General features: G+C 41.2%; 1 protein-coding gene across 1 annotated transcript in view; it reads right to left on the reverse strand.

Moving 5' to 3' along the window:
* Positions 1–327: 327 nt before the first annotated feature.
* The window catches only part of GPI (glucose-6-phosphate isomerase), a 31709-nt gene continuing 4722 nt past the window's right edge, over positions 328–27314 (reverse strand). The window contains exons 2-18 of the mRNA XM_065416317.1: positions 26655–26745; positions 24943–25011; positions 20681–20800; positions 17908–17991; positions 17660–17806; positions 13437–13508; positions 12205–12249; positions 11097–11150; positions 9576–9636; positions 8333–8376; positions 7889–8041; positions 7079–7208; positions 6592–6668; positions 4779–4907; positions 3669–3744; positions 3521–3587; positions 328–1549 (exon numbers count right to left, since the gene is read on the reverse strand). Coding sequence (XP_065272389.1) covers positions 1426–1549; positions 3521–3587; positions 3669–3744; positions 4779–4907; positions 6592–6668; positions 7079–7208; positions 7889–8041; positions 8333–8376; positions 9576–9636; positions 11097–11150; positions 12205–12249; positions 13437–13508; positions 17660–17806; positions 17908–17991; positions 20681–20800; positions 24943–25011; positions 26655–26745 — 1543 coding nt within the window. The 3' untranslated portion in view covers positions 328–1425. The remainder of the gene's footprint in view (positions 1550–3520; positions 3588–3668; positions 3745–4778; positions 4908–6591; positions 6669–7078; positions 7209–7888; positions 8042–8332; positions 8377–9575; positions 9637–11096; positions 11151–12204; positions 12250–13436; positions 13509–17659; positions 17807–17907; positions 17992–20680; positions 20801–24942; positions 25012–26654; positions 26746–27314) is intronic.

The raw sequence follows: 27314 nt of genomic DNA on the forward strand, positions 1-27314 counted from the left end.
GGATGCTGATAAAGGGTTGCAAGCTTGAACTTTTCTACTTCTAGCTTGGTTTCTGCAAATTTAAGCTGTATTTGGTGTGTAGGGCTCATTAAATTAAAAAGTTAATTGGTCTTGCTTTCCCCTCTCCCTGACTCCTCCACCCCCCCCTTTTTTTTTTAATAGAGTCTTGATTGGGATCATCAACTCATTTTTATAAGCTGTAAAGAAATAGAGGTTGTAAGAAAGGCACCTGTGGAGTCTTGTGTGGCGTTAACATGATGATACACAGTGGCTAAGGGGATTTTAATTTCCATAACAGACTTTCAAGGCTTGTCTGTCAAGATTGTTTTCTATTCTCTTTATTCAATTTGCAGCAAATACACATACAGGAATTGTAATTGTTTGAAGGATCCTGAAAGACAGATCTAGGAAACCAGAGGAGTTTTCAGTAAGTGGTGCTAAGCTTTAGCAGTTTGATAGGAAGTTGAATGCAAATATACCAAACATCTAAGTGTTTCTGAAGTCTAAAAAACATCAATGTCACATCAGGAAAGAAGTTTCCTCCTCTTTGGAGTAGCTGTTTGTCTGGTAAATCCCTAGCTCATGGAGAATCTGGACAAGTAAATACAGAAGAGCCCCCATAGTACACTTGTCAACCTTCCCTATCTGTTTAGCATAATAGCAGTAACTACGAACAGGGCCAGCTTTAGGCGGATTCCCTGGAATCAGGCCCTGCCGGTAAGAGGGCCCTGCTCACCTGGTGGCGGTCTGCTCCAGCAGCATTTCGGCGGCAGGGGGTCCTTCAGTGCCATGGAAGATGTGGAGCGGATCCCCCGCCGAAGACCTGGACTGCGGAATCGGGCCCCGCCGGTCCTAAAGCTGGCCCTGACTATGAATCCCTGGGGGTTACAGTGGCCATTATGACCAGGTCTTATTCAGAGAACATATACTATACAATCTGAGCAATGCTGCAACACAGTTGTTTGATTTCTGCAAGGAGTTCCCCCTAATCCTAAACCCCTTATCTTACAGTAAGACCAGTCTCAAAAGAAGAGGACACAAATTGAAGTTAGAGACTCTGAAACTGAGTGAACTAACTGGTAAAGCTAGGATTATCAGGCTTGCACTTAAGAGTGAAGAGGTTCTATTGTCCATGGTCTTTTATTTTCTGATTTTAGTACATGTGATCAACTTTGAGGGAGTAGTGAGGGACACAGCTGCACTTTACAGTTTGACAACCACAAAAATAGAAGGCAACTATACAATCTGTTTCACAAAACTAGCTTGCATTTTTAACACATTTGACAGAACAGGATTAGCTGCAACAAGTTACGGGGCTCCAAGTGTAAAGTGCTATTTTGGTTAAAAGTAGCTAAAGCGCAATTACTACAACATTGATCTGTGTGTTCGGCAGTTAGACTGGTGGTGTCCTCTGAATCTTTCAGGTCAAGCTTTATGCTTCTTGATGAAGTTAATGAGCCCATTTGTTGAGCTATCATGAGACGTCACTGGAGCATCAGAATCCAGTTCTGGTTCAATTTTCTTAGCCAATTGCTTTCCAAGCTCAACTCTGCATTTTACGGAGGGGGGAGAAAAAAAAATTAGTACAAACTCATTTAGGCCCAGACCCACAAAGATATTTAGGCACAAACTCCAGCTTAGATACTACTGTGATCCATGAAACCTTGCTTAGCTGGTGCCTGAACTCACTCAGCACCTAAAATTTCAGGGGAAGTTCCCTAGGTGCCTAAGTTTTGGCCTCTGGGCATACACACAGCTGCCTCATTTAGGTGCCCAGAGGCCTACCTCATGCCTAAGCCCCAGAATGATCCACAAAGCAAGGGAAGAGAGGCATTCCTCTGCATATCTTACCTGCCATGGGCTACTGGATAGATCTCCATTCGACTCTGGCCAGAGGAGGTAGTGATGCCATCTCCCTTAACTTTTAGCCCCATGGATATCAGAGACCTAGTCTCAGTTTCCCACTCTGCCTGATGGGGAGAAGAGATTTGAACAGGGGCCTCAGGATATTCTGAAGTGAGGCTCCCTCATTCTCTCCTGTTGAAGCAGTTCCACTTTGGATAAATTAGAGTCACTAGAGCAGCATAGGACAAGAACCTGGTCTCCCACCTCCCAGATGGGTGCCCTAACCACTGGACTAGAGAGGTCATTCCTCACTCTGGTGGCACCTTCTGCAAGGATAACCTGTGAGGTGTGGAAAGGAGGCGTTATGCTGTCCTAGACAGCATTACACCCTGCAGAGACCTCTGTTCAGCTTCTACTTCAATGTTTTGGAAGAATCATGGTAGCACAGTTATGTAGGAGAGATGCAGAAAGCAGACTCTAGCAGTGCACAGGAACAGGGTCTTGGATCTCTGGAGTGGAGAACAGAGTCCCTTGTGGAGTCCTGGGCTTTATAGGGCCTCATCCTCTTTCACTGCCCTCTCAAAAAGGAAGGTACAAGTTTCATCTGAATCTGATGCATATCCCAGCCCCTCTACTTCCTCTTGGGAGTTTCTACACCCGAGAGTAAGTTATGAGCCATAGTCAGTGGTAACAGTGACAAGGAATAGCACTGACTGGCTCCTGAGAAAGGCTAGTCTTCATCTGAAAGGAAGAAAAGTGGGGAACTCCTCAAAGGGCTGCTGTCCTTCAGCAAAATACACATGACCCAGGAGGCAAAGAAAAGGTTTATTTAATGACTTGGTAAGTCAACCAAGTACTGTCCATGCCCGCTAAATCAAGAACCAAGATTTTCAAGTGACTAGTGGTTTTAGGCACCCAACTGAAGAGCTCTTGAAGGGTGCTCAGCACTTCCTGAAAAATCAGGCCCCTGTAAGAGGTCTCAAGTTGCAGCACCTCAGTTTCCGGGGGCCCAAATTAGTCATTTTTAAAAGTTTTGACCAAGTTGTGCAAGATGCACCTCATGTGACAGTGGAGGGTATCATTTGCAATACAGTCTACATTAGTGTTAGGGCTCCTACGTCAGAGGACAACCCTATGCACAGGAAAAGGAAATCAAAAGGTGGATTTTTTTTGGTTGCTTCAGTATCTTGGCAGCTGCTGTGCTGTCATATTGCCTACTATTAGTTTCCATACATGGAAGGTAATCCATGTTGGCCTTTTACTTGAAGGGGATTGCTTTTTGTAATACTTTCTTGGTCAACTCTGACCCAGTGTCTTTCTCCACCGCTAATATTTCTGTAAGTATTGCAAAAACACCTATTCTTCTCCCTCTTCTCCCCTCCTCCCATATACAGTTTCTTAACGCTAATAAAAGTAGAGTTCCCTTAATCTTTCCTCAAAATTATATCTCTGTGATGCCATGCACAGGTTTAACAGGGGATAAGATGTTTTATCCCATAAATAGACTTGCCTTTCTATGTCTTTAGAGCCACAGTAGAAGCTTTTGCTCTTTGATGGAGAGCACAAGGAATATGTAGCTAACTTGCTTCATTACCTTAGCTTTCTTTTTTTACATAGGTGAGAAGTTGAGTGCCATAGTTCATAAGGATTGGAGATAGAGGTTAGTAAGACTTACCCCCACTGGTCATAGCTATTAATATCCCACACAACTCCTTGAACAAAGATCTTGTGTTCGTACATAGCTATAAAAAAACAAACCAGAATTAACTGTAAGCCTCATCAGAAAACATCACTGAACATTATTAGTAATGAGATATATTTACCAATTAAGGCTCCCAGAGTGAACGGGGAAAGTTTTGTAAACACAATGGAATTGGTTGGGCGATTTCCTTCAAAGACCTTTCAAACAAAATAAACAGTGTTACATCCCAAACAGTCTCACATCACAGTCACATGAATCTATTTTTCCAGGCCCCTAGTACCAGAGAGTCACACACCAAGTTATGTTTTATTTTAATTAAAGATTGTACAGAGAGCAACATGAAAAGCATTTGAAATTGCTATTCTCTCCTTCTATCTGTTGGTCATCCCCATAGACCATATTGTAATAAGTGTGTCAGCATAATAGTAGTAAATTGTCGTCATCTCCAAATGCCAGGAGCATGCACAGTAGAGCCCTGCAACCCAACCCAAACCCAATGGGGCTCAACGACAAGTGTTGGGTCCTGGTCAGATCAGGATGTTGCCACTAGCTGTACAGTGTGATGCTGAGTGAGTGTGCCAAGGAGTTGCAGTGCCTCTCACTCTGCAGCGCAGAGCAGGGGTCTGCAGATGACAGGAGCAGGGCATGCTGGCACACCCAGCTGTTGCTGTGCTGACCTCATGGGCACAGGTTTCGGGGGTGGAGGAGGGAGATGGGGAAGGGTCAGGTTGAAAACAAGTCTGCCCACTTGGATTTGGATTTTGTGGGCTTGGATTTTGTTTGGACCTAAAAATTAGGCCCAAGCAGACTTAAATGCACACGTTCAGCACTATGGGGATGACAGCAAGTGCAGTAAGATCAGGCTTCCAGGGCTAGACATGGAAAGCCTGTACTGTCTGGAAAGTGCTGCAAGGTTGCAGTGTTCTGGTAGCAGAACAATGACATGGTTTGGTTTTTAAAGAGGAATTTGCCCCATAGAGAGACCTCCCAAGTTGCCACTGAATCTCTAAAAATTCAACATTTGCAGCTTGCTGCTGCTCATATCTAGCCAACTGCCACCAGAAGGTGCCCCATTTCTCCTAGCCTACTACATTTAAACATTTCAATAGTACCCCACCCTAATGTCTGCAACACACACACACACACACACACCCCCACACCCCCACACACCACTTCTAAACACCAAAATGTAGCAGAGTAACTTGAATTACAGTTGTCACCACATGGATACCTTATGTGGAAGAAGTTTCTCCAGAGGATCTCCACTCAGCCCAGTAGCCTGCAGTTCTTTTCGAGCCTCATCAGCAGTCTTTCCTTTCATCAAGGCCTCAGTCTGAGCAAGAAAGTTGGCCAGAAGGATCTAATGGGAAGAAGTTAGATATTAACAAGCCAGTCAAATTACTGCCCTTCTAGTTAATGGAGAGGGAGCACTGTCTAGTGCAGGGGAAGCCGTGGCCAGCACATCCCTCGGCCCGCGCCGCTTCCCGCCACCCCCATTGGCCCGGGACGGCGAACCGTGGCCAGTGGGGGCCGCGATCGGCCGAATCTGCCGCGTCAGCAGGTAAATAAACTGGCCCGGCCCGCTAGGGTGCTTACCCTGGCGAGCCGTGTGCTGAACTTTGCCGACCCCTGGTCTAGTGCTTAAGAGGCCAGGACTGCACCAGGATTCCATTCCAGGCTGCACAACCTCAGGCAAGTCACTTAGAGCTAAAATTGAGGTACCAGGTACAGCACCACAGAAATATGGTTTTTCTTCCTCCAAGTAGAGTCAGAAGGCTTTTCAGTGTCATGAATATATGACAAGGAGCATTTAAAGATTCAGGGTGAAATCAGACTTCAGTGGGGCCTCAGAAACCACCACAATAGCCACACCACTGGATCCAACCTCTGTAGTGCTCCTTGTGTTTTACCACTTTCATCCACAAGAGTCTGCACTTTCTTCCATGCCAGCCCCCTCCCCCTCCCAAATCCATGGGATGTTCTTAATCAGATGACACCAATTCACCAGCTTCTCCTCAAGGCTGATACAAAGTTTGCTAGCTGAGAAATCCATTAACTCGGAGACAGAAACCTTAATGTCATGCCACATACCAGCCCTACCTGAACAAACATTCATATTGCAGTTACCCATCATCCCTCCTCTCTTTACTATCATGCTACCTCCTCATTGCATCACATGGGTTAGTTTGCAAGCTCAAGGCAGAGATCACATCCTGTTCTGGGTAGTGCCTATCAGGTCACCATAATATATCATTTCTAATGTGCCTAGGAATGATTGAGTGAAATGGCTTTTTCTCCCTTTAAAAAAAAAAAAAAAAAAAAGGTTCTTTATATTTGTCTGAAATCAGTGTTAACATCTTGTCACAAAAATCTAGAGAGTGTAATTTAAGTGGAGTCTGGCAACCTGTATTTGAAATTGGCCCTGGAAGTAATTCAATTTGAGGACACCTCCCCCCGAAGCTTGAAATAAAATGGTAGCACTGGGAAAGTTACGTATTGCACTGGGAAAGTAATGGAAAATCAGTTTGTAGTTATGTTAAAAAGTGTGCCAATATAAATGGACTGATTAAACCTTTATTAAATCAGTCCAGGTTTATAGGAGACAATGCTCAGAAGATAAATAGCCTGTTGGTATCTTTATGAATTATTCTCCAAGGACTTGCAAACCTTGGAGGTCAGGAGCATCTCTTAAGGAAAAGGTTTCATCTCCTTCGAACATTTGACTTCTTGCAATCTGCAGGCTAAGCCTGCAATATTCTCTCCCTCTCCCCACCCCTCAAAGCACCAATAGGCCACATTTTGTCTGCCTCTAGAATAGAGAGTTGCAAGTTCTGCAGAAACAAAACTGCTGTGTATTCAAGTCAGATTGTTCTGCCACACCCCGTGTGTGTGTGTGTGGGGGGCAGTCTCAGACATTAAAAATGTGGTCCAGTGTCTAAAACAGATGAATTTGGATATACTATAGTGTTGAGTGAACTCTAGTCTCTTCAGCAGTAGAGAGAGGAAATATGGCTGCCAATGATTACAAGCACAAGTAGTTTTACCTTGTGATGCAAGCCATTTCTGATTGGATGTTGGGTCTGGACTGGGATTAGAAAATCGCAGGGGATTATACGAGTTCCTACAGGGAAGACAATGTTAGAAACCTATGAATACTTTGTATTAAAATCAAGCAGGAAGAGTTTTCTTAAAAAGAAGAAACCCAAAATTGACAAGTTTCAGCCACTCTAAACCAGTCTAAGACAGTAGCAAAAAGTTTTCCAAGAAACATTTCATAAATTCTTGACCAGCTCTACTTTAGAGTATTAGTTTTTTAGAAGTCTAAATCCTTTTGCTGCAACACCAGAGCATGTTGCCTTCTAAGGCCACTGGTTAACAATAGGGTGATGGTAGGTAAGAGGCCTATGCCAATTGAGCCAATACCTTGCCCTCAAGACAGTATAATTCTGCAACCTCTGCAGCATCTGGTGTTCAGAATTTCCTCCCAAGCCCAGGTGTTCTGCATAGCGGTCACCAGTTTTACAGTTGTACCTTGATGAATGAGCTGATAAAAGGCATGCTGCCCATTAGTTCCAGGTTCACCCCACACAATAGGGCCAGTATTGTAGTCCACACGAGTGCCTTTCTTGGTGATGTATTTCCCATTAGATTCCATGTCACCCTACAAGCAATGAGGTTAGAAGTTTATAATCAGATATACCCTATGGGTTTTTTTGTTCTTGCGGAGTCCTCTATTAGGCCTGTAACAACTTCTCCATTTACTTTAACTTTGTTTATCTTTATCAATTTTAAACATGTTAAAGTTAGTTTAGTTTGCGGACATCAGGAAGGCTGGGATGCTAACGAAATCTGTGCTGAGACAGGGTTTTTATGAGCCTCTCTATTGATGGTTGTGAATACAGCCAATAGTTGTATTGCTGTCTGTTACCAAGATAGTATTCTTCCTGAGAACCCTCCAAAATGCCATTATATTAGGTATGCAGTGTTTTAGCAATGTCAATCCCAAGCTATTAAAAAGACAAGATGGTTGAGGCAATATTTTTTTATTGGACCAAACTTCTGCTGGTGAAAGACAAGCTTTCAAGCTACAGAGTTCGTCAAGTCTGGGAAAGGTACTCTAACATAGCTAAATACTACATGGAACAGTTAGTTTAGCATAAGTAGTTAACACATATTCTAAGGGACCATTCCAGGTGAAGTAGCCTGTTATATTACACTCCAGTGATCATCATCAAAAAAAGAGATTCTTTACCCTAACAAGCCAAGTGCACCCTGACCTCAAAAGGCCGTGAACTATCTATGCACAGACTTAGACAACCTTCCGTACAAGCTGAGCCTTACCTGCTGGAAGTAAGCAGCAAAGCGGTGCATGTACTGGTCATATGGCAGGAGTGCATGGGTTTCACAGCCATAAAAGTTTATATACCAGACACCCAGCATGGCCAGCAGAACTGGCACATTCTTTTCCAGTGGAGCAGTGTGGAAGTGGTTGTCCTATGTAGGAAAGAAAAAACTACAGTGACCAAAGAAATTTACTTCCTTCTGAGATTGGTCCAATTGTCCCCCAAATTGAAGAGTGGCAATAAAAACCGATCTAAGACTGGGAAGGAAGGGGTGAGCTCCAACAGAAAGTGTTTTCAAAGCAGTGGAAACAATAAGGAGCTTGGGGAAGACAGGTACTTTTCAACAGGTGATCTTTAAAGTTTGTCACCACCAGCAGTCTTAATAGCAACATTGTACCAAGTTAATGGGAACACAATATTTAACAAGCATTGGCATACTCACCATCCAGTGGGCTCCTGCAAGCAGTTTCTCAAAGTTGTCAAAACCTTAAAAAAAAAAAAAAAAGTGCATTTTAACCATCACAGCTTACACATGGTTTCCTTGGAAGGAAAGGCCTCAACACAGCCTAGATTCTTGTACACTAAGATTTCCTTTCATTAGTGAAATTTTGAATTGGAAAGCTGCATTTCTACTACATTTTATATCTTCGGCTCTATCTGTGCCCCCTAGGTTGGGATGTACTTAATTTTGAGTAAGTCTTGGCTTTAAAATTTCAGGGCTCAACTTCAGTAAGTTTTTATACTTTAACCTTAGCCTGAACGCCGAATGAGACAGAATAAGTAACACAGGGAAATGTACACAGAGGCAGCATCTGTTATCTGTATCTGAATTACTACAGCATAGCTTTCTGATCAGTCTCTGAATTAATGAGACACATGGTTCACCCTAGAAAAAAAATTGGAGAACTTTATCAATAATTTGCCTAGCTTGGTTTATGTATATTTTTTTATATATATATATAAAAAAAAAATAATACACACACACAGTCCTATCATTATGGTCCTTAACCAGCACTGCTCATCAGTGCACATTAGAAAAAACTGGTGCCTTAATCACCCCCAACTACACTACAGAATTGATAAACCTGTCCCTCTTCAGTATAAAATTTTGAGGAGGAGAAAATGGAACTAGTGATGAAACCAGTAACTCTGTACGGAGCTGCTTTTGTAGACTACTGGATCAAGAGCAAATAGTGCAGCTAAATCAGTATGCCAGCAATGTTTATTTAAAAGCAGCCTTGGGTTGCTCAGGCAGGCAGAAGGGCGCTGCCTATCTGCCACTTAGTTAGAATGGAAGAAATCCATTTAGTTTTACACAGCGAAGTAGTATTTCACACACTGCAACTCCCAATACTCAATCTCAAAAGCACAAGTCTATTTCCTCATTGCCTCGTCAGTGTCCAGGAAATTTTAGTTGTCATTTAGAAAATGGAAATAAAAAATGACTGACTTTGCACAGAAGTCAAAAATATTTTTGACCATGCAAGTGGCCAAGATGCATGGTTGGCCATTTTGTCAAAGGCAAATTTGTGGGTGCAATTTCAGAAGTTGAGATGTGCTACTGAAATCCAAAGAGCCAAGTTATCTATTTCACTATAGGTCATTTTAGCATATTCAGTGTGTGTAAATCTCACTGCTGATCATGCAAGCCATGTTGAGTATTTTTATATAATATGGATACATACCAACATGCAGAGCAATGGAGAGACCAATGGCTGACCACAATGAGTAACGGCCACCAACCCACTGCAAATAAAAGTTTGTTTTAGATAGCAGTAACCTTATATGAGGATTCTGTGTTTAAACATATGGCAACAAGTTCTACTAACTCCTCTCATACTGCACTCTTTAGATCTTAAATAGAAATTTCCAAATTCAGTTTTGCTCTTCAGAACACAAGTTTTTATTTTAATACAATATGGAGATTTGTGTCTTTCCTTGTTCTGCACACCCATACCAGACCATCTCTGGGAATGGGTTTAGTTTAACTGGTAGAACAGAGCCAGAAGATGCTTACACTTGTTATGGGTTCCAGAATAAGATACCTTAAGTGTTCAAACCAAAATGTAGTTTCATGTCATTTTTACAGAATCACTTTTTGGCAATGTGGGGCTGTGTCCATTGCCTATGAAGGACTATCAGTTTGGTTATATGGGGGGGGGGGGGGGGGAGGAAGAGAAGAGAAAGGGATTTCTTTAATAAAATCTTAAATATCAGAAGTGAAAACAAGCCATTCCGTAAAATAATTCTAGAGTGGCTCAGTGATCTGATTGGTGAATATGCTTGGTATGTTTTATGTGCATCCATTAGGAGGCAAATGTGTTTGGAGGCGGTCAGTCAGTGAGATCAAAGCTTGTGGTCCAGGGAGCTGGCAGATCACCTGGTACTGGCTCCTACCTCACTTCCAGCTGCTATCCTGAATCAAAGGCAGCTAAATATGCTTAACTGCTGTCCTAATATTACTTTTGCTTACAAGTAATTCTTGTGTCAACTACAGCAATGTGAAGGCATTGCAAATGGGAGAGGCGGTGTGCCACAAAACATTGACAAGTTGGCCAGGCTACGAAACTGTTCAAGAATCCTTGTTATAAGGGTTAAACCAACCTGAAGGTTAAATAGCTTTCATGGTTTCAATAACAGCATATTTAAAATTAGGTTTTAAAGTTCTTGTCAGGCATGTAACAAGGAGCAATATAGTGATCTGTCTGATGTTTTCAGGCATAGGTCAGATATATTTATTTTTCACAAGGTTTGAGTGAAGGTTCACTGTACTTACAATTTGAGTCCATTACTAAATATCAGGTCAGATTCTGGGATATTTGACCTTTACTGATCTAAATTATACAGTAGAGTGCAACAGTCAAATGTCACAGCTTATAATAACTACTTGTAAGACCTACGCTGGGAGCAATGAGCTATCTCCTGTTACTCAACAGCTGTCTAGACAGCACTGCCTACAGAAAGCTCCTCTTCTGACCTTTGATAGGGAGACATTAAACTGAATGGCTAAAATTGATATATTTCACTACTTTGACATGTTCCCTCAATTTCTTCTAATATATTATTGTCTTAAAGCACTAGTGGGTTTATTTTAGCACCTCCATATTTTTTTTCCAGGATTTTGACCTTTTAATTTGGCTTTTCTGAAGCAGGTTAAGTTATTCTAACAGTTAGCATCTATTGCTTAGTGTTAAACATTTACTTACATCCCAAAACTCAAACATATTCTCAGTGTCAATTCCAAAGTCTTTAACTTTAGGCTAGAATAAAAAATAAAATGGATAAACACATTCATATTAGAGAACTCAGACATCATAAACAGCAACTCCAGGATGCTTATGTAGCTAAAGTTATAGTTAGCTTAAAGATACTAGTTCCTATATAACTAAAGCACACACACAAAACACATCTCCCTGACTTCATACTCTGGGTCAGAAGTTTAAAGCCTCCACCAGAAAATAAGCCATGACTGATCCTTCATTCCTCCTGGTCAATGTACCATCGGTCAGTGGTCCCAAAACAAGAAGTTAAATTTAGTGGTGTAAAGTGATCAGAAAATTTGTAAATGGCAAGTAGTGTAATGAACCAACATGGCATTCAGTGTTGTCCAAAATGAATAGTTTACATGCAGCAGGGCCAGAATGGAGAATGGGATAGGAGAAAGGAACTTTAAATCAACTTGCAGAAGGCTTTGAGGTAAATGCAGACCTCATCTTATTATAGATGTTCTTACTAATTTGCTTTAGTTTTTTACACTACAGCCCCTTTATGCATGCAAATTTTCACTGTACATACCCACCAAATGCCAAGACTACGTGTTACACTACTTACACCCAACAGCTTACTTTCATCATTGCAGAACTCAGCCCAAAGGTTTAAATGGTGTTTAAAACCCACTTAACATCAGGACTTTACCCAAGAGTACATAACTAGTTAAGCAAGAAGTGGCACCCTTTGTTAATAATGGGGCTACCATTTGAACTGTAAATCAGAAAATGATATGGAGTAGAGATTTTTACAAATTTGATTTAAAAGAAAAGCATAAGTATATAAAGCAGATCTGAGCAACATTTCCCATCCTAAATAAACCATCCTTTGAAGGCCCTTTGGAGACTGGATTTTCCCATAATCCACTATTGGGAATATTATTCTCTTGTACCTGAAATTGCAAGAAGACTCCCTTTCCAAGAGCAAGATGATCTTGAAAGCATGAGGGATTGTTTTCACACCTATACGTTTCCACACCTTACAGGGTTTTAATTAAGTCCATTGTTAGAACCTACAGCATAGGTCTAAACAAAGTGTTATACTTACACCATTGGTAGACAAGGCGACAAAATGCTTGGCCACAGCAGAAGGCTTTAATAAAATAAAAATATAAAATAGTTAAACACAACACTGCTAAATATTTTGCATTGCTGATCAGCCATGAAGCTGGTTTACGTGTGCTAACACAATGACGACTGTTCTTTTAATATTTGCTACTGCTGGCATTAAGAAAACATTGTTGATTGTTGCTATATATGTATATTTGCTCTGTCTGAACTTTACTATCATGAATACAGACATAAGAGATTCAGTAGCATGTGTGTCTGACCCAACTGTAGGCAAGGTTCAAAGATAGTTTAGGTCTTCTTATAGCAAATATCCTGGAGCAACATACTCAACCTTCAGGACAAGGTGCTGAACAGGTCTGTCTACATCAACCCTTGCTGACCAGGTTTTGGAGCAGCCTGAGTTTGTTTGATATTATGTTACAAAGATACTCCTGGCTATCAAAAGGTCAGAAATCCTTGCCTTGGTTCTTTAATGGATCAACCCCAAGTGACAGGCTTGAAATTCAGCACCTGACTTAGAGATTCAGGTTAAGTATTTCGGTATTTCTGGACTAAGAGAGGTGCTGTTATATGAATAGTTTACAGGAGAAATGCTCTCAGACCCTGATCTTGAAAAGTAAATATAGTCACTCTAGTGGGAGTGGGTTAGAGATTGCTTCTTTAGTTAAAAATAAGACTTGCATTTCAAAGTATGAGTGGTAGGAGAATGAGGGAAGGAGCGAGATGCCAGAGTATGAACTGAAGACCTCTATTCACAATTTGGACATCTGCTGCAGCAGCCTCCATCTATTGCTTCAACTATAACTGTGTGTAGCTTTGAATGTTTTGCCAAGTACTGGCAGGCCAGTCCACGTAGGCTAGCATCTCCAAGTTTCCTCCACCTCACAGAAGTCTGGCAGTTGTACCATATTAAAGGTGGTTCTGAGATACAGGCTACAATCTATTCAAGTACTTTTATACAAAGGATTTTAGGTGCAACTCAAACATTTGTCTTAACACCTAAGTGGCTTCATCACGGATTAAGATTAGACATGCAACCGGTAACTTTAGTGGTAATGGAATTTAGTTGGATCTGTCACATTAAACATTTGCCAACGTTTATAGCATGTGTTTGGGCAGCTGTTGGCTCTGCTCCAGAGCTTGCTTAGAACAGACGTGGGGAAGCTCTGTTATGTATTCCATTATGTAATTTAAGCATATTACACTTACATCATTAGCAGAACGAAGAAGCCACTCTCTGGCCGTTTCTGCATTGGTAATAGTTTCTTGGGTGGTGAAAGTCTGCACAGCAGAAAAGAGATCTTTTAATACAGTCACATTCACAGAAAGTACAAGAAGTCTGTATGGTGTTTAAGGAATGCAAGACAAGGTTAGGCTACCAAAACATCAAGTTGTTCCAGATAGTCAGAGCAGAGTAACCCTAAATTTATATAACAGACACCAGCAGCTTGATTTCAAGGAAAAGTGCACCCACTGTGCATGCACAGACAGATGTTCAGATATTAGTATTTCTAGGTGTACACCTAATTTCACATCAACATTGGTCTGAGGACACAAGGAATATTAAGGATTTTTCTTTGGCAGGTACATAGTTTTAGCTCATATAATTGATATTTGAAGGAGGGCATAAACTGTTTGGACTATAATTTCCACTCTAAGACTAGTGTTGACTTCTAACTGAAAACTTAAATTGGGAAAACCATGTAGTTAGATTGTTAGCTCTATTTGTTTTCATTCCCATTTCTCACATTTGGGACAGTCTATTCTACTTCGTTTCTGCTAAGACTCTTGCCACAACTTCATTTTGCTGATTAAAGAAAACATGTTCCTGCTTTATGAAGTGTGCAAACAAGGTCAGTCATGCAATTCTTCTAGGATCAGCTTCAGCCATTCTGATTTACTCAACCATCACAATATAGCTTTAAGGATGAACATTACATTCATTCTACTCCCATCCATCTCCAAAATTATTTTGTTATAGAACACACATTTGTTAAGAAAAAAAAAAAAAACCACCATTCATGCCCTTCCAAATATATCCAATTATCTAACTACAATCTGGCAAATAAACTGAACTGTTACTCTTTCAATCTGGCAATATTTTGAGCCTAAAACTGATGATTGAACTCAATTACTCACAAAACAATGCTAGTGGTCATTTTGAAGTTTCCTTCTTACCGCATACATTAGTTGCTGGTCTATGTTACTGCCAAAATGAGATAATGAGCAATACAAGCAAAGCAAGGTCAGCATTACACACATGGGAATTTGTTAGGGATTGTGCCTTTAAAACCAATGGGGTTCTGCTGTGCTTTAGAAATGAAGAACCACAGTCATACAACTATGAAGTTTTTGTCTCCAACTTCCTCAGGCAAGACATAAGCCAGTGTATGTTTAGTTAGTATTCCCCAAAGAGGAACAACACAAAATAAAGACAAGACCCTCCCAGCCATGATGTTCCTGAATTAAGGCAAACCATCCTAAAGCAGCATTCTAGAAATGCAGTTAGAGTATGTTTATATTCAAGTGTAAAACTGAAATTGTACAGAAGGCTTACAGATTGACAAAATATTATGCTAGCAATTTGTAGCTTCTACAATGTTTACTGTGATCAAGAAATTTAACATTTTGAGTTCTTTGGGGCACAGACTTGTCCATTTTGTGTTTGTACAGAGCTTAGCACAGCAGGGTCTGGTTCTGAGGGACTATTACAATATAAAAAAGTAATATAGAACAGCTACTGTGACAAATGTTACAGAATGCTACTTAAGTAAGATCTCACTAGTGTACTGTACTTTGTGAAGGATCTATTGTATATACAATTAAGGAGTAAAACTAGGTTTTAACAAATAGGAAAAATGCATCAGAAATATGGGGAAAATGCTAAACCTGATCTTGAATTTTAGAGAACTAGCCACATGACATCACAAATTCCATCTATGGGATATGAACACATGGAGACACAAGACTCTTTGGGTATGGCTCAATGAAATATTGGTTTTGGACACACAAATCACATTTTAAAGAATATATTTTAAAGAATCCTTATTGCGGTTGCAGGAACAAACCATCCCAATGTGTAGAAAGAATAGTAAATATGGCAGGCGACCAGCTTGGCTAAACAGTGAAATCCTTGCTGATCTTAAACGCAAAAAAGAAGCTTACAAGAAGTGGAAGATTGGACAAATGACCAGGGAGGAGTATAAAAATACTGCTCAGGCATGCAGGAGTGAAATCAGGAAGGCCAAATCACACTTGGAGTTGCAGCTAGCAAGAGATGTTAAGAGTAACAAGAAGGGTTTCTTCAGGTATGTTAGCAACAAGAAGAAAGTCAAGGAAAGTGTGGGACCCTTACTGAATGAGGGAGGCAACCTAGTGACTGAGGATGTGGAAAAAGCTAATGTACTCAATGATTTTTTTGCCTCTGTCTTCACAAACAAGGTCAGCTCCCAGACTGCTGCACTGGGCAGCACAATATGGGGAGAAGGTGACCAGCCCTCTGTGGAGAAAGAAGTGGTTCGGGACTATTTAGAAAAACTGGACGTGCACAAGTCCATGGGGCTGGATGCGCTGCATCCGAGGGTGCTAAAGGAGTTGGCGGATGAGATTGCAGAGCCATTAGCCATTATTTTTGAAAACTCATGGCGATCGGGGAAGGTCCCGGATGACTGGAAAAAGGCTAATGTAGTGCCCACCTTTAAAAAAGGGAAGAAGGAGGATCCGGGGAACTACAGGCCAGTCAGCCTCACCTCAGTCCCTGGAAAAATCATGGAGCAGGTCCTCAAGGAATCAATTATGAAACACTTAGAGGAGAGGAAAGTGATCAGGAACAGTCAGCATGGATTCACCAAGGGGAAGTCGTGCCTGACTAACCTAATTGCCTTCTATGATGAGATAACTGGCTCTGTGGATGAGGGGAAAGCAGTGGATGTGTTATTCCTTGACTTTAGCAAAGCTTTTGATACAGTCTCCCATAGTATTCTTGCTGCCAAGTTAAAGAAGTATGGGCTGGATGAATGGACTGTAAGGTGGATAGAAAGCTGGCTAGATCGTCGGGCTCAACGGGTAGTGATCAATGGCTCCATGTCTAGTTGGCAGCCAGTTTCAAGCAGAGTGCCCCAAGGGTCGGTCATGGGGCCGGTTTTGTTTAATATCTTTATTAATGATCTGGAGGATGGTGTGGACTGCACTCTCAGCAAGTTTGCCAATGACACTAAACTAGGAGGCGTGGTAGATACACTAGAGGGTAGGGATCGGATACAGAGGGACCTAGACAAATTAGAGGATTGGGCCAAAAGAAACCTGATGAGGTTCAACAAGGACAAGTGCAGAGTCCTGCACTTAGGACGGAAGAATCCCATGCACAGCTACAGACTAGGGACCGAATGGCTAGGTAGCAGTTCTGCAGAAAAGGACCTAGGGGTCACAGTGGACGAGAAGCTGAATATGAGTCAACAGTGTGCTCTTGTTGCCAAGAAGGCTAACGGCATTTTGGGCTGTATAAGTAGGGGCATTGCCAGCAGATCGAGGGACGTGATCGTTCCCCTTTATTCGACATTGGTGAGGCCTCATCTGGAGTACTGTGTCCAGTTTTGGGCCCCACACTACAAGAAGGATGTGGAAAAATTGGAAAGAGTCCAGCGGAGGGCAACAAAAATGATTAGGGGTCTGGAGAGCATGACTTATGAGGAGAGGCTGAGGGAACTGGGATTGTTTAGTCTCCAGAAGAGAAGAATGAGGGGGGATTTGATAGCAGCCTACAACTACCTGAAGGGGGGTTCCAAAGAGGATGGAACTCGGCTGTTCTCAATGGTGGCAGATGACAGAACAAGGAGCAATGGTCTCAAGTTGCAGTGGGGGAGGTCTAGGTTGGATATGAGGAAACACTATTTCACTAGGAGGGTGGTGAAGCACTGGAATGCGTTACCTAGGGAGGTGGTGGAGTCTCCTTCCTTGGAGGTTTTTAAGGCCCGGCTTGACAAAGCCCTGGCTGGGATGATTTAGTTGGGAATTGGTCCTGCTTTGAGCAGGGGGTTGGACTAGATGACCTCCTGAGGTCCCTTCCAACCCTGATATTCTATGATTCTATGATTATTCAAACATCTGGAGAAGTTAATATTTTCATAGAATTGTAGGACTGTAAGGGACCTCAAGAGGTCTTCTAGTTCAGTCCCCTGCACTCAAGGCAGGACTAAGTATTATCTAGACCATACCTGACAGGTGCCAGTCTAACCTGCTCTGAACCTCCAATTACAGATTCCACAACCTCCCTAGGCAATTTATTCCAGTGTTTAACTATCATGACAGTTAGGAAGTTTTTCCTAATGTCCAAAGACCACCTCCCTTGCTGCAATTTTTATATATTGAGTGATCTCCATTTTGGCCATTTACAAGTTGAGAAAGTCACCCGCTAGTGTTAATATTTGCTATACCTTAGATGCAATGACGAAGAGTGTTGTCTCAGGGTTAAGCTCAGCCACGGTTTTGGCTATATGAGTACCATCAATGTTGGATACAAACCAGACACGAGGGCCTCCCTTGGAATATGGTTTCAGGGCTTCAGTCACCATAACGGGGCCCTGGAAAGCAACAATATAGTTAGGTTGTAACATCTTCGCTGCACGTGTGCACACCAAAAAAACCCATAAAGTTATGCAGAAGTCAGTACTTGAGAGCTTACCAAGTCTGAGCCACCAATCCCAATATTGACCACATCGGTAATTGCCTTTCCAGTGTAGCCTTTCCATTCTCCACTACGAACTTTCTGCAGTTTAAACACAGCAATGAACATACACAGATTTCAATTAAGGTTAAGTTACAATGACTACAATATCAAGACTGTCATTTATATATAGAGTAGGTTCACAAATACTCCTCAGAGAATCTCCCAAAAGGTTCTCCTTTTAAACAAACAAATACACAGCTAAAAAGTAAATCCATAAGACAACAAAAGGATTTAGAGAGTTTTTAATAAAAAGGCTTGATCATTGTCGACACAAATATACCGACTTATAAAGGGCAAAGGTCAACCTTTACATATGCACATACTCCCGTCACTCAACTCCAACTGGAGCGGTACATTTTTCACAAGACTGAATAGAGCCCTTACTGTAGAGCAGTGACTAATGTTAAAGCTTCATACAGGCCAGTGATTTCCTCATACCACAGCCAAAGTACTGCATACTAATACCAGTGCATAAGTTTACAAGAACAGAATAAAAGACCAGGATAACCCTTCCTCTGTTCTATCATGGCAATTACAATAAATATGAATGTTAAAGAGGAGGAATATCAAAGGAGCAACCCAAATTAAAAATCTATATAATATCAAGAGATGAGTCTGAGCTATTAAATTCTGGTTTGCATTTGAACTTAAATTCAGAGGCGTTTGGATCTGAAGTTCTGCATTGGGCCGCTAATTAAAATAAGTAGGTTTCGCTAGATATAATAGAACACTGGTTCTAAAAAGTATCATGGGTATACAAGATCTATGTCTAAACAAAATATTCAAAGGTTTTCCATTGTACACAGGTCTTGTATTAAGAGAATCAGTTCTGTGCTTCAGCCTTAATCTTGTTGGTCTGCCAGCTACTGAAAGTCTTGAATAAAAGCTGTCAAACTAGTAGAATACCAAAATACCAACCTGCATTTGCCCATCATCCACCATCTGTGCATTAATCCCACTCATTGCACAGAGGTAAGCTTGCAAACATGAGCAACATCCACTACCTCGGAGAGCTGAAAATGTTACCCAATTCTAAAGCTATTTCTTTTCTGCAACCAGATTAATCATCTGAGCTCCAATTATTTTAATACTTTCTCCCCAGACATGCTTTGTTATGATAGAATGATTCTTTACTAAAGAAAGCTTGTAGATGTACAGTCATGTAACAATTTATAACAATCTTAGCTACAGGGTACTTAAACGGAAAAAAAACAAACAAACAAACAAAAACACACTCTTCTCAGCCTCTTAAAACCATGTAAAAGAACCATATTTTTAGCCTCAATAGAGAAGGCTTAATCAAGCACCCTTTAGTTTCCACCAACACAGGGAAGATTAGAATGATGTTTAAACATTATTATTTGTCACTCAGACAGGGGCTCTGGTCTGCATGCAAAGTGCCCAATTGCTAGCTCTGAAGATTGAAGTCCTTACCTGCAATACAGGTATGGCACAGACAGCAGTAGATGCTTCCCCACACTATACCACCAGTACATTTTAATCCTGACCAGAAGGGAGAACTTCTAGGGGATAAAAGACTGTTGAGCTTCTACAGCTCATTCTGTTCTTAACTGTGGGCTGAGGCTGCCAACAAAAGATGCCAATTAGTGTCAGTTATTTTGGTTTGGGCACTTCTCCACTGGGAACTGGATCTACTCCAAACTCATTTCACATAGGCCACCCAGCAGTCATCAGGCAAGGGTAACTTTTGGTCACTACCATCTGGGCAGGATTTACAACTGACAGCCTCATAAGCAAAGGTTTACCCCATTGTCATCCCTGTACCTCACTGACGTGTTTGTTATGTATTGGCAGGTTTAAGATGCATAGAACCATGTATATTGATCAGCCCTTATCAAGCATCTGAGTTTGGCATTCAGGCATATGAAATTCATCCAAAACTTAAGCGAATACCCAGTTTGTTCTCCATGTTTGTTCCTAGCCAACTGTTCTTAAATCAAAGAATTGTCACTATAAAAGTGAGTGTCTAGAACTAGTTTGACAGACATCTACATTTTAAAGATTGTAATGTACTAAACCAACGACAATAGTCATTTATGATTTGAGAGCAGAAGGTGCAAGGTTTAGACTAGCTAGGGGGCAGACCAAAGAATTCTCACACTGTTAAGTTGCAAACAAACAAACAGAGCTGACTCTTACATATGCAAGACCTTGAGATGCTTCAAAAAAAATGGCTACATGATTAGAAGAGACCATGGAAAGAATCCAAGACACCTTCTACAATACACTGTAGAATTGTTGGAGCACCTGCCAAGTGAGCTGGGAGCCTCCTGACTGCACTCACATTAGCAAATAATGACTTTAAGAGGGAAGTTCCTTCTAGACAAACATTTCTACAATAAATGACATACAACCAAGTGATTAATTAGTAAGGGGAGGGAGAAGTCATTAGGTGTTTGGTGCCTAGCTGTCATTTGTGCCCAATATTTATATGGCTGGAACTCACAAGTTATGAAGAGGAGGGAAAAATATTACTTTAAACAAAAAAGTTTGCATTTAAACTCAGGAAAGTGTTTTTCTAGCAAGTCTTGTTGAGAAAAAATAACCATTCCTGGAAGACAGGTACATATATGGATCTGTTTTGTTCATCCAGCTACTACTGTCCCTCATTCAGACTAGTTAGGTACTGTAGTAGTCCATATTATAAGTGCAACACCACAGTTATGCAAAGTAAACAGGTCAAATCAATTAACTGAGGACTTTATACCTGACAGAAGTGCTTCATCTTGTCCAACACCTTGTTAACTTCTGGGACTACATCTTTGCCATCCACTAATATTGGAACATTGGAGCGATTCCTCAGGGCAATATGAAGCACAGCCCGATTCTGAAACAAGAAGGCACGGGAGACAAACACCATAAAATATTAACAGAGGCCGTTTGGCAGTGTAGATACACCAAACACAGCACCCAGAAGGCAGCAGTATAGCATTAAAGGCTGTGAAGCCTGCCTAAGGATCGCTCAGACTATTAACTTGAAAGTCTTCTATGACCAGTAGCCTGCATCTCTCTCTCTCTCACTATTTCTAACATGCTCACTGTGGTATCTAAGCACCTGATCAGATTTGACAGAGTTGGTGGAAAACGGTCCAAGACATTTCTAGAAAAGTAAAGTATGTAGTATGCATATTAGGCAAACATTAATAGATTGTTGTGAGAGGTAATGAATTTGAAATTGTAGTTAAAGCTTGATCTTTTGATAAGTAATTTTAATACATTTGCAATTCATACTTCTGCAGTAAGCCTAATGAGTTCAGTAGAAGTCATGGTCTTCAGGATTGAAGATAGTTTTATGATCAACTCCTAGTTATATTCAATAACTCAAGGGAGTTATGTACTTTAGCAGTTTCTCAATGACTGCAGCAGTAACAGCCCCTTCAATACAAAGGAAAAGATAAATAAGCATATATAAGTAGCAGCCACGTGACAGGGAAATGTGATAAGCATGTTCTTCTATTCCACTACTATCAGTGAAGGGCCCCAAATACTTGTGTGCTATGTTAGAATTCTAGGGTAGTGCCAAATTCTAATCTCGGATGCACCACACCCCTGCTTATATCAGAGGCCAGAATTTGAGTCTTCACCATCTGCAGTGATGAGTTTGTTGCTGCTGTAATCTAGGATGGAGGATTTACAGTTAAATAATTCACCTGGTCCGTCTCACTGTTCTTTGCTACAATGGAAAGAGCATTGTGAGGCAAAGCCAACAAGGAAGATATGAGCCGCCAACGTTTATGGGTTAAATTACAGTACTCAATCCAAACCAAGAGCTTTGGTGGCTGCTGGGTCAGAAGACTCAGGAGCTTCCTGAGCTATACAGTTATGAAGATGCACCCTGTTTTTAAATTGGGGATGAAGGACGGTCCTGGTCACTCTCCACCATGGAATCAAATACATTAGTACTTGAACTGATTTCTACTTATTTTTATCTTAACTTTTCAAATTGATAAATACTGCATTTTAAGAGATTTATTACTGCTGCAGTGACCATTAAACAGTAGTTTACCATCCAAGTTGTAACTTATCTGGGATGTACACCTGGCATGGCTATGCATGGGTGCACTAAATAGGACTTTTGCATACATGCACACCAGACAGCCAATGCCTCCAGCATCAAAATATAGATCAGCCTTAAGTGTGGTCAACAGCTTTGTTTAGATTTAGAACGTTCTCTAAATTAGATTACAAGTCAATTCTGAATCTTTATTGCTTTGGACATGTTAAAAGGGATACCATCAAACAGAAAAAATATTTAAGTAATCAGGACACTTCTGATTTAAAAAATTATTTGACATGATGTTCTGCTTGGCCAGATGGAGTGTAAATTAAACACAGATCTGATTACAGGTCAACCTTCTGATATAGTTCTGCTAACTGTAAAGGAGAGCTAGGAATCTCATAAATGCAAGTGTTCCTGGACTCTTAAGAGTCACCAGAGGTGATTTTTTGTAGCACTACCTCTTTCCATGGCAGCCCTTGAAGTAGGGAGTAAGTATTGGAGGCCAAGCAGGGAACAAAGTCCACTCCTTTAAAATAATGTTAGCTTAGGATAGAGTTCTCTGGTGAACAGTTATCTTGACTGGTATATTGTTCCAAGGCAGGGAAGAGAGCAGCCTCATAAGGAGTAGTTAAAATGGGCTACCTTGTGATAAGCCAGACTATGCCAGATTGAGCCACCAAGGGAGGTAGAACCTCACCACCCACCCCTCACACCAGGGGTCGGCAACGTTTGGCACGTGGCTCGCCAGGGTAAGCACCCTAGCGGGCCGGGCCAGTTTATTTACCTGCTGACGCAGCAGGTTCGGCTGATCACGGCCCCCACTGGCTGCAGTTCGCTGTCCCGGACCAATGGGGGCGGCAAGAAGCGGCGCAGGCCAGGAATGTGCTGGCTGTGGCTTCCCGCCGCCCCCATTGGCCCGGGACAGCAAACTGGGGCCAGTGGGGGCCGCGATCGGCCGAACCTGCCGCCTCAGCAGGTAAATAATCTGGCCCGGCCCGCTAGGGTGCTTACCCTGGCGAGCCGCGTGCCAAACGTTGCCGACCCCTGCCTCACACCAATCCCCAAATAGTTAATACAAATCAAGAGCTGAATGGGGCAGAGCTGTGCCCTGCTCAGCTAAGATAGTCTTAGAAAGCAGGGTGCTCCCACCTGGGGCTGGGTGACTGCACATGGGAGGGATGAACAATCACTGTGACTGCACTGACTTTGAAACTCTGAAGGAAAAAAAATAGTAATTTCATTCTGAACCAGTGAACTCTTCCAAGCATTGTTTCTGGATTACTGATCAGAATTAAAAGAAGAGGTTTGATTGGCACAAAGACCCAATTTTCAGACAGTTGAAATTTGAGGTCTGCACATATGCAATTGCAAGTACAAACTGGCTAAATTCCTATTTCTAGGTCCAAACACAGACTTCAGCTTTCTGAAGAACAGTTAGGTTTTTATAATGGTCTGTAGTCATTCTAGCCACTGAAGTTTTAACTGCTTGCCTTTAAAAAAAAAAAAAGCAGGCAACAATTTTATCTCCAGCTAAGGCTTTATTTTACTTTTGTCCTTTAAATGCAAGGGATTAAAACAAAAAGGGAGAGAAACTGCCTTTCCAATGCTGCTTTATCAGAACACGTCAAAACACCTCTACAAACACTCAATACTCACAAGCAAAACATAATACAACTGCTGAGCTCTTCAAAGCAAAGGGTTTAGCAGTGTCTCTGCAAGTTCACAGTCAATAAAAACAAGCAAATAACTTTCATCAGAAAAGCTCTACAATGTGAAAGGACCTTTAATATTTAAGACAACCTGCTTGGTTGAGCTACATTGTAGAGCACCCAGATTTTCTTCCATTCTCAATTTAAAAAAAAGATGAGCAGCTACTTAATTTGTTGTATCCAACCTAACTAAAGTCCTATGCAGCACACATCACCAACTTTGAGCACGTGTGTTCTAATAAAGGAGAATCTGGATACAGTGATCGCTTTCAGACCTAGAAAAAAGGGAAGGTATTCGTTCTCTTGATGCAATAGGTGGCTAGTCCCCAAAAAAATGGGTTTATAACTGTCACTGGTAAGTATCCTCAACAGCACAAAGCAGAAGTTCTTACTAGAAATTGTTGTATCATTTGCCAAGCATCACCACGACTGGTCTTAAGCAGAAGCAAAAGGAAGTGGCCCCTTGGATCCAATACCCTGCCCCATGTCAGGTATCAGCTCTGTAATTCATCAGTTGGTCCCATTTCCCTTCTCCAGCAGAATGCCTTCAGAACCGGGCCAATGTGGCAAACAACTTCTGGCCCAGTTTCCTCCACTTCCAGCAGCTTGGGGCCCAGTAAATTGTAAGGCTGGTCTCCAGCTCACCACCCCACCTCAGTTGCCATTGATATCACTGCTTGTTTTTGTCTTCTCCCCAGAGCTTGTGTGTATGGTGATGTACATGAGCAAAGAAATAAATACTACCACCACGTTTAATAGTTCAATGCATCACAAGTAGCCATATGGTAGTAATTTCCAGCCCCACACTCCTCCAGCATAAATATGCATAACCTAGGTCAGTATTCTCAACCAGGGGATGTGTACACCTAGCTCTTCCAGCAGGTACATCAACTCATCTAGATATTTGCCTAGTTTTACAAGAGGCTATATAAAAAGCACTAGTGCAGTCAGTGCAAACTAAAATTTCATACGATGACTTGTTTATACTGCTCTATATACACTGAAATGCAAGTACAATATTTATATTCCAATTGATTTATTTTTTAGTTGTATAGTAAAAATGAGAAAGTAAACCTTTTTTCAGTAATAGTGTGCTGTGACACTTCTGTATTTTTGTGTCTGATACTACTTGCTTACAAAATAAGTGAGGTGTAACTTGGGGGTATGCAAGACAAATCAGACTCCTGAAAGGGGTACAGTAGTCTGGAAAGGTTGAGAGCTACTGACCTAGGTGACAGCCACAGACAGAAATAACCTTACCTCAGTGAAGTTGATCTTCTCTCCACTGAACATTTGCTCCCTGGCATTTTCAACACCTCTTGACTTTGCCTGAGAAGGGTAAAAATATATCATTCACTTAAGGGTAAAAGTAACTAGCCCCTCCCAGGTAGGCCCAACTGCATCAGAAAGGCAAGAATTTCTTCCATAAAATAAACTGGCTACAACAACAACAAAAAAGTTATATTGGCTGCCAGTAGTTTAAAATAGGAGAACAAACTCTTACAGCTGTAAAGGAGATTGGTTAGAGGGTGTTCCTTCACTGAGGGGAGAGTGGTATAGGTGAAACTGACAAAACAATCTCAACTTTAAATTACTCAGTTTCATCTTGTCAAGATCAGCAATACACCAGTCAATAGCCGATTTATTTATTTTAATAAACAGAAAATTGATTGAAAGTAATTTTACTGCTGGCCCAAATTTCTGCTAGTACTTCCAAATACGATGCAGCACAGATACAAGACGGTCTTGGTCTTTCATCTAACTAAGTAGCCAGGGAGGATGGTAAATTTGGACATCACACTGAATTGAGGTTATCCAGGCAAATCTTTTCAGAAATGGCAGTCCTGAAGCTTTCAGATGACTATTTAAGCAACAAAAGAGGTTTCATGCATCACTTTTAAATTGCAGATGTAATTCTGTTAAGGACTTGACACTTGTACTAATTTAGTTTGATTCCTTTTTTATAATGTAAAAAAGTTGGTTGCTGAAGAGACCTGCACTGATCTTTAAAAGCATCTGATTGACGGGGGAAACATTTTTGGCTCCACCAACAGATATTTCATTACATCAGAACGGACCAATTGTTATATGGTTAATGCCAGCATGTAGACAGGGCTGTGGTGGTGCTTGGAGCCAGCTCTCAGATATACTCCCCCACCAGATTGTACAATAGCCCTCTGCTAGTGTTCTGCAGCTAGGGAGCGGACAACAGCCATCTTTCATGGAATAATCTTCCCATTCTCAATTCCATGAGGAGTCCCATCTTATATTAATGCAGACCTCATCAGTATTGTCTTATGTTGGTTGCTCTGCTGCACAGCCAAACCCCTCCTGAGGTGGGGCTTGGGGCCAGCAAGGCGGCTTTGGTAGAATAGCTCCTGACATAGTCACGCTGCCTTGGGGGCAGAAAGCAAAGCTGTGAAGATACCTGCGGACCATCCTAGGGGCTTCATGGGCTGAACGCCTACCAAATCCTTGTGAATGTGGGAAAGAACTTCAGCCCAGCTCTCAAGAGTATTTAGTTTCCCAATACCCTGAATGATCTGGACCAGGGGTCAGCAACCTTTCAGAAGTGGTGTGCCGAGTCTTCATTTATTCACTCTAATTTAAGGTTTCGTGTGCCAGTAATACATTAACATTTTTAGAAGGTCTCTTTCTATAAGTCTATCATATAGAACTAAACTATTGTTGTATGTTAAGTAAATAAGGTTTTTTAAATGTTTAAGAAGCTTCATTTACAATTAAATTAAAATGCAGAGCCGCCCAGACCAATGGCCAGGACCTGGGCAGTGTGAGTGCCACTAAAAATCAGTTCACGTGCCGCTTTCAGCACGCATGCCATAGGTTGCCTACCCAGATCTGGACCTTCGTGTCCTGTGCTAGAACACACTGTGCCAGGAAGGATTTAGCGCCTCATTTTTCTACAACTTGTTTTCACCTTTTATTAGGTCAGGGTGAACATAAGGAATTACCAGGTCTATCAGCATCTTCATGATCTCTTCTGTAACAAGGTTCTTCGAATAATCCACCAAGATATCCCCATGATCAGTATTCAGAGTCACACTGCCAACAGAGATGGTTTGTTAAATTACAAGTTCCTACAGAGCTATTGTTTTAAGCATGCAAGTAATGAGCGATTACCTAAATAATTTGAACCCCAAACCTACAAAAGCTAGTACAAATAGCCCAAAGGGCAGTTTTGCCCAACAGGTTTCATAAGACGATTTACTAGATACTAAACTATTTTTAAATTTGACTATAATATTCCAACAAGTTAAACTATAGTGTCCATTTTCTACTTGAAGTAAATAGAAACAATCATTGACATTTATGCGAGTCATTTCAATAAATGCAACAAGATGAAAACAATCAAGTATTCATATTCATCCCAGCATGAAAGTATGACAAAAGCAAGTATGCTTAAAAAAAAAAATCTATTACAACTCCAAGTATAAAAAAATGCATTCTGCTCCATTCAGTATTCTCATTTGTGAGTTGTGTAATCTAATCCTCACTGTCCCAGTGGAGCTCTCCAAATTATTTAACTAATCCTTGTTTGAAGAACATAGTCTAAATCTCAGATCAGCATTTTTAGCCTTAGATCTGTTGAAGACTGCAACATGAAGATGTGT

Source organism: Emys orbicularis, chromosome 14 (genome assembly GCF_028017835.1).
Source record: "Emys orbicularis isolate rEmyOrb1 chromosome 14, rEmyOrb1.hap1, whole genome shotgun sequence".
NCBI lineage: Eukaryota > Metazoa > Chordata > Testudines > Emydidae > Emys > Emys orbicularis.